At 35.9% G+C, this 8,098-nt stretch overlaps 1 protein-coding gene across 5 annotated transcripts in view; it reads left to right on the top strand.

Moving 5' to 3' along the window:
• Window positions 1-8,098, top strand: part of LOC107609865 (MLP-like protein 43) — a 29,672-nt gene that overhangs the window by 13,791 nt on the left and 7,783 nt on the right. For 2 of the 5 annotated variants that reach the window (XM_021107238.1, XM_021107236.1), the window contains exon 2: window positions 618-623. The exons of the other annotated variants lie outside the window; for them this stretch is intronic. In XM_021107238.1, the coding sequence (XP_020962897.1) occupies window positions 618-623 (6 nt within the window). The remainder of the gene's footprint in view (window positions 1-617; window positions 624-8,098) is intronic. 5 annotated transcript variants of the gene reach the window in all.

The raw sequence follows: 8,098 nt of genomic DNA, 5'->3' as shown, positions 1-8,098 counted from the left end.
AAATAAACCAATATTCTAATGTTAAAAATAAAAGACCTAATTCAAAACATTTCTATATTTTCTAAATTCCAAAATCATCCCTATCATCATTTTCACAAACTCAGGAAGAAGTTCGAACCCTTCATTTTCTTCTTTAGTATTCTCTCTGGCATCTCCATGAATAACAGCAACAACTCTTCCTCTTTCAAATTAATTTCCTTTCTTCCAAATGCAGTTACTGAAATGGGTTATTGCTGCAATGAAGACGATGGTAGCATTCTTAGTCAGCGGCCACTTCCTCCTCCCAACGCTGCCACTATAAAACCATAACCCTTCAATTTCACTCTCCCTGTCACCATTACCCACACGACTACCTTCCCCGAGCCGCCTGATCGTCGTCGGCGACCTCGAGAAGACGAAGTAGACGCTATGCCTCGCTGGCGCCTCTAACCGCTATGCAAGGGGCTCTGCCACCGTCGTCCAGTTCGGCGATGTCCTTGACCGCGGCAATGACAAGCTCAAGATCTTCTACTTCCTTGAGAAGCTGAAACGCGAGGCGGGTTTCGAGAGGGTTCTTCGATGGGTTTCGAGCCCGTGACGTGGCCCTGCGGCCTAACGGTCCAATTTCGAGTAGGTTTCTGTCGCAGAAAGTAACTGTCTTGGTTGTTGTAGTTTCGATTTTTGTTCATGGAGGATTGTTGCCACAACATGTTGATTACATTTTGGAGAGGATCAATGAGGATGTTAGGAATTAGATAAAAAGTTAGAAATTCGGTTTGGATTTTAGGTGTAACAATTAATCTGATGTTAAAAGTGGTTTATTTGATATTAGCCTACTTGAAATGGTTCTGAATTAGATTTTTGAAATTTTTATGGCAAATTGGATTTTTTTCTTCCTTTTTGCTTTTCATCGAGTGTAAAGTTACGGATAAGAACCTGTGCAGGATTGATTTAGCTTATAAGCGCCCTTCACAGATGAAGAGTGAGTGCACATTGATAAGCTTAAGTAAGTGTTTTTTAGTACTACACTTTGTTTTTGTTGATGCAACGAACTCTTTTTATTTCACGAGCAGACACTTTTTGATGGACGAGGTCAGGTTATCCTAGGATTATCCCGTCTTTCCATCGTAATAAAGTCGGAAAGATGAGTAAGTACAAGCAAGGCAATGGACTCTATCAAGAAGGTATGGAACTTCTCGACGCACCTCTTGACAGAAATGGCCTTGTTGTACCTCACTCTCGTCTTCAATGGGGTCTGCTCTTTTTTTTTTGGGAGAGTATGACCCCCGAACGATATTTCCTCGAGGATAGAGCCAGAGTGTTCTGTATTGGCATTATTGTTATTGAATTATTCCGAAGCTGCGAAATCCGCATAGTTGCAAAAATCTATGTTAGAGTCTTCCTTTCTTAAGTTTGCTCTTTCGACCTACCTTGAGAAGACAAATTCTTAGGAGATGATTAATGAATGTAGGAGCAGAATATGGATAAATAAGTAAATTTACACTTTATTAACGTTTGTTTTCGGATCTAGATCTCTAATATCATGTCATGATACCATTCATCCTAAAAGTTTCAGCTGATTGAAAAATGTAACACTAATGGTTATATTTCTAATACTTCTTAAACCTTTATTGTGCACATTGTACAAATATTCTATTGGCTCCTCATACTTTCCCTTAACGTTAATAAGAATTTAATTAAAAAAAAATTAAATAGTATAAGGACCCAATTAAAAAAAATAGATACAAAAATTTAATGAAACTATAAAAAACTGCGAAATAATTAAACCTTTTTCTTATCCTTGTTTCGATTTTTTATTTCCTTTCATCTTCTCTACTTTTTACCAATTACTGTTTTGGATATTTTAATTTTTAGATTTTCAGATTCAGTAATTCTTTTGTAATGGATTTTTCTTTTTTATGGTATTTTCTTTTTTTTTATGAAAGATTTAAGTATAAAGACATAAATCTTTCGTATTTAAAATGAAGATACATCAAAAGAGTTTTCTTTTTTTTCGAAAATACTTATAAATAAGAAAACTACTTAGATTTAGTGAGGAAAAAGAAAAAATTTCAGTGTCGCAACACATTTTATGTAGATTTAAAAATTAACAAAGCTCACAAATATCTATATTCCTAATAGTTAATTTTTTTGTAATCGAACTTCGTATTTGTTCTCAACACATATATAGTTTAACGTAATGAATATCTTGTGAGATTTTTAATTTTAATATGGAGGGGTTGATGGAGTATAGCAGCGATGTGGGGGTTTATGGTGTTTCACAGAGATGTGACGGCTGGGTAAAAGAAATCAGACGGACCGATTTGGTGGACAAAAATCGAACGGACCGATTTCAGGACGCGGAAGGTGCACCAATCGGTGCCACCGATTTGGGTTCCCTGTCCACGCGTCACGCATGCCGCCTTCCTTGGTTGGCCCGTGACTCCCTCATCCAAAAGATCATTGTTTCCCCCCTTCCAGCAGTATACCTTTCACTCTCGTATCCCTCTCTTCAACACACACTCAATCCCACCACTTTCTTCCTTTATTACCATTGTTGGACCACAACAAACCTTCAAAAAAATTTAAAGAAAATGCTAAGAAGACCAAAAATTAAAGAAATAAATCAACCAGAGCTTCACATTGTTAATTATTTTGGGTATCCAAATTATGTAAATTTTTATTTTTTAATAATCTGATTTAATAATAATAATAGTGATAATATTAAATTTTATTAGCAATATATATTATAATGGCACTAAGTAGAGATTAATCATGTATGTGTGTATAATTTTATTGTTAGGTGGTTAGAAATAGAAATCAAAATAGGAATTAATCATGTATGTATGTATGTATGAATGTATGATATGGTGCTCTATGGAAGAATTGGAATTTTTTTTAATGGTTATTGGTTAAAATAAAATAATAAAAGAATGAATGAATGTAATGAAGAAAGAGAAGGGATGAGATCTCTACATATTAGATTAGAGTAGAGTAGATTAATATATTATTGTTGTTATTATTATTATTAGTAGTAGTAATTGAGTTTAATAAATTATTATGATTAATAATAAAAGTATGCTGTTTTATGAATAATAATAACAATAATAAAATTAGTATGCTGTTTTACAAATAAATAGTTTATCAGTCGTGAAATTATTCTAGTTAGTTAAGGTTAAATAATTTTTGTTATAAGGTAATGAATATGATTGAAGGATTTTTGTATAACAGATTTACTGTATATGTTTGAAATGCAATTATGCTGGAATTAGTTATAATGGACATGTAAGGATAATTGTGTTTTTGAGAATATAGTTATATTATAATGGTACTTATAGCGGAAATGTGATATTGTAGGGTTCACGGATGTTGATGTGCGATCATTTAAAGCCGCTGGATCCATACAACCAAATTGTTAAGTCACACTTACGCGAGACTGGATTTTATTATGTTTCTCAAATTGGAATTATCCAATGTCAGTCAGCAATGATTAATGCTCTGATTGAGAGATGGCGGCCTGAGACTCACACATTTCATTTTCCGGTTGGTGAGTGTGCCGTGACCTTGGAGGATGTGGCGATAATTCTCGGTCTGCTGACAAATGGTCTTCCGGTTACAGGACCGACCATGAGTAGTTTTGAGGCATTGGAAGCCGAGTGCTTGCACCAATTTGGAGTTGCACCAAGGAAGACGGACTGTAGAGGGAGCTTTATAAACCTAGCCTTGTATACTCTTCGAACTTGGTCCATCTTGTATACATCATGAACGTACATTTGCCAATCCAACCGCTGATTTGCACAAGCAAAATTCAGTCAACCTGGAATTCACCACAGTCGCAACGACGGTGGCGTAGGTCAACTGCATACTCAACCCCACTCAGCATCTTGCGTACCTCAAATACTTCATTTTCTCTATCAAAACAACTAACCTGTATGTTACCCAATGCTCGTTGATTTGCATGTAGCTTGGAGGTCACCATCTCAGAGAACACAAGTCCAGCATTAATTCGAGCTTCAGCCTCGGCTCTTTTCCTAGTGAACAACTCATTCAGTCTGTAAAATGTAGCCTTGACAAGCGCAGTCACCGAGAGATTGCGTGCACCCTTTAAGACGAAATTGATGCACTCCACAAGATTGGTGGTCATATGATCCCATCGGTATCCACCATCAAATGCCAAAGCATACTGCTCACGTGGGATCCGATCAAGTCAGTTGGTGTAAGCCTCACCCCATTCCTTTAATCGTTCATAGCGCATCTGGTACTCCCTGATCGTCCTCGAGTATCCTATGAAAAACATTCAGTCAACAATGAACACCATTCTATTTAATCGTACTTACAATAAATTCAAAGCTCATTGTATTTAAACTTACCAATGTTGACGATGAGCTTCTGCAAGTAAGATTCCTTGAACTTCCTCAAGAAGTTGGATTCAATATGCCGGATACAAAACATATGGAATGCTATAGGAGGAGACCAAACCCCATTACTTCTCTCAATAGCTGACCTAATAGGATTGTGTCGATCAGAGATAAGTCCCACACCATCACGTGTCACCACATATTGACGCAAGTTACTCAAGAAAAAGTACCATGCATCAGAAGTCTCTCCCTCCACTATGGCGAATGCAATAGGCACGATGTTGTTATTACCATCTTGTGAGACTGCAACCAATAAACAACCCTTGTATTTTCCATACAAATGAGTCCCGTCCACCTGCACCACTGGCTTGCAGTGTCTGAAGGCTCTTATACAAGGGTAATAACTCCAGAAGACTCTATGCAGTACACGTATATCAGGAACCAAATCATCCCCCTGGTAAGCAGGCATTGTTTCAAAGTGAACCACTGCTGATGGCTCCTTGTGACACATGGCCTCAAACCATATGGAAAAAGCTTCATATGATGCTTCCCAACCTCCGAAAATTGATTCCACCGCCTGCTGCTTTGCTAACCAAGCCTTGCGATAATTGATGGTGTAGTTAAACTTTGACTGGACTTCAGCAATGACTGATTTTACCTTTATAGACGGGTCAACTTCTACCAACGGCTTAATTGCTTCTGCAACTGTCTTGGAATCCAGCTTCAAATGGTCTTGAGAAATAGTAGACCTAGTACAAGTGTGACTTCCATTGTACCTCCTTATCTCCCAACAGTACTTCTTCTGCATTTTGGTAACCCTGATCAACTTGTCACAACCATAGCCATATTTTGTATATTTGGCATAGAATGTCGTCGATTCCGACTCATATACCCGATAGTCTACACCTCTCCGGATGGTATAATCTTTCATTGCCTTGATTACTGCCTCCCTTGAACTGAATTTCATTCCCACTGTGAACTCACCATCCGCCACAACAGGAAGTGCTGCGTACATCAAAAGAAATAAATCCTGTATTATGTACTCAGTAGTAAATCATTTATATTATTACAACTCAATTAATAAACACACTTTACCATGTGAGATCATAATAGTCTTTTTTTCGCTATTCTATCTACGTAAAGAACAACTAAATATAATCCATAACAAAGAACTATTAATTAATAAAAAAATCAAATGCTATGATCACAAATGACTATCCATATATCACATATATTACTCATCTGACTTATTGATCAGCCACTACAGAGTTTCACATAGCTGTCTAGCTTTACGCACCTGCATTTATATATTGCGGAAACTCCGGTGCGTACATAGCCTTCAAATCCAACGACCGCATGAAAGAAGGCTCTTGAAACGGATGCGGGTTTGCTAGTGCATTTGCAACTTCCGCCACATCTGCGTTCATGGCGCCGCCAGCTTCATCTTCGTCTTCATCTGGACCAACGATCTCATAGTTACTTTCAAATTCATCCTCGCTTTCACTATTATAATCTTCCAATTCAATGTTACGGTCCGTTTTAGATTGCTCAAACTCAACATACAACTCGATGCACGATATTCGATGGCGATTTTTCATATACATTGAAAATATTTCATGCATACTCGCTTCATCCGTCACGTACTTGGTCTGAAATTGAACAAACCCACCAAACACAGATAAAGGATACCTATACAAAATACACGATACTCTCCTGGATCTTTGAGAATCTATCTTCTCACAAATCACACCTTTCAATTCCTCAAATGACAATGTGAACGGAATAACAACATCTAATGAATTTTCACACACAAATTGAACTCCTTCATATGTTTGCAACAAAATCTGCCCATAATAATAAATTTTCAACACAACTCTATCATCCATATCAGTATGCGTACTTGCCTATTCTCACACTCACTGAAATCTATTCTACAAGAATGAAGGAGAAGAATGAGAGAAGAGGAAGAACATCAGCTGAGACCGGCGAGGAAGAAATGAGGCTTCTGTGATTTTTTTCCATTTTATGTATGCAGTTACAGGCAAATCGGACGGACCGACCGTATGCCACACTAAACGCTCGGTCCGATTGGTGCACTGCCGGATGAAAAAAAAAATTTGGCCACCCGAAATCGGTGGGTCCGATTGCTGCACTATCCGTTTTATGAAATTGGGCTCCCACAAATCAGTGGCACCGATTTGATGTAAACTAAATCTCTCTCTCACACAAATCGGTGGGTCCAATTTGTGTTCCTTTCTCTCTCTGCTTGAAATCGGACCCACCAATTTCTTCCCCCCAAATTCCTAAAAACAACGCAGTCATAAGTGTAATTCTCCCCTAATAATCATAACGCAGCATAACTCACACCACTAAATCATATAAAAAAAAATCAGCCATATCTTATTTCTTCCCTAATGTTTTTCTCTTATAAGTATCTTTAGACTTTCTCTAATGAAATAATTAAAAAAAAAAAAAGAAAACTATAAACTATGAATCAATGCTTTGGCTTCAATGTTCTTTAGATGTCTCATCTCTCTCTCTTAAATTTTTATTTAACTTAATATAAAGTCTAAAGATTAAATCATCATCATCATCATCATTTTTTGGGCAGTAGTACAATAATAATCTTCCCTTGTATTTTTCCTCGCATGAATTTTTGGGCACATAAGAGAACCGAAACCGAAAATAAAACATACAAAACAGTAGAGACCTAACAAGTAATAAAAAGCACTCTGGGCATTGCATATAGCCCCAACATCAGTTCCCTCTAAGTGGCCATGTCAGTTTTCACGAAAAAAGTTGGACATGTTTTGGGTTTGCATTATAATTATTATTATTATTATATATTTTTTGGTTTTAAGGATCAATATTATTAAAAAAACTTAAAATCAAATTCCTAGCACTTCTCATAACTAAATACATAATAACTAATTTCAATGACTGATTTTAATGTGTAAATAATATTTTTATTTTTTCTTAGTTTTAATTAAAAAGTATATGAAAAATAATTACAATTGATAATATTATTTGAAAAAAAATTGAAAGGAATTATTTTTATCTCTGAGCAGTCTAAGTGGCTATGTCAATTATTCCATGAAGAAAGTTGGACATGTTGAGTGTGCATTTTTTTAATTTGTTTAAATAGGTTTTTGATTTTAGGATTGGTATTATTTTAAAAATATTTTAGAATCAAATGAATTGATCTAATTTAAACTGAAAAATCTTAAATTTTAATTTTGACCTCAGTAATTTGACTCCGAAGAAAATAGTAATACAAAAAGTGAAAAAAGGGAAAAGCCACAGCCCACAGCCTCATATATATATGGTCGTACCCAACACATGCATAGCTAATAATCTTTCTATGATATCTATTCAATAATTGAGATGGCAATATAATATTAATACATAACTAGGAGGGGCCAGCACGCTGCACGCAGCACGCAGCACGCGTGATTTTATTTGTTCTAGATTCTGCGTCGTAAGAAAGCCTTCAATCATATTTTTGTAGATAGGGGTGGGGGAGCAGCATTCAAGTCCTAAATCTCATCTTCTGTTAATATTTCATTGAATTCATGTCTTTATATGAATAGAGTCTTATTAATGGGTGTGTTAAGAACACCTAGCTTGTTAAGATTAAGATGGTTTAACAGAAAATTATTTTATGAAAAAGGGTTAGTGAGTATGTTCAGAACATTCGTTTGTCGTCTCACTTTTTTTTTTAATTTATATAATTTTAGTAATTTTTTATATTTCCATATATA

The sequence above is a fragment of the Arachis ipaensis genome, chromosome B07 (genome assembly GCF_000816755.2).
Source record: "Arachis ipaensis cultivar K30076 chromosome B07, Araip1.1, whole genome shotgun sequence".
NCBI lineage: Eukaryota > Viridiplantae > Streptophyta > Magnoliopsida > Fabales > Fabaceae > Arachis > Arachis ipaensis.
The sequence above is the reverse complement of the archived record's forward strand: the minus strand, read 5'-3'. Positions and strand labels throughout refer to the sequence as shown.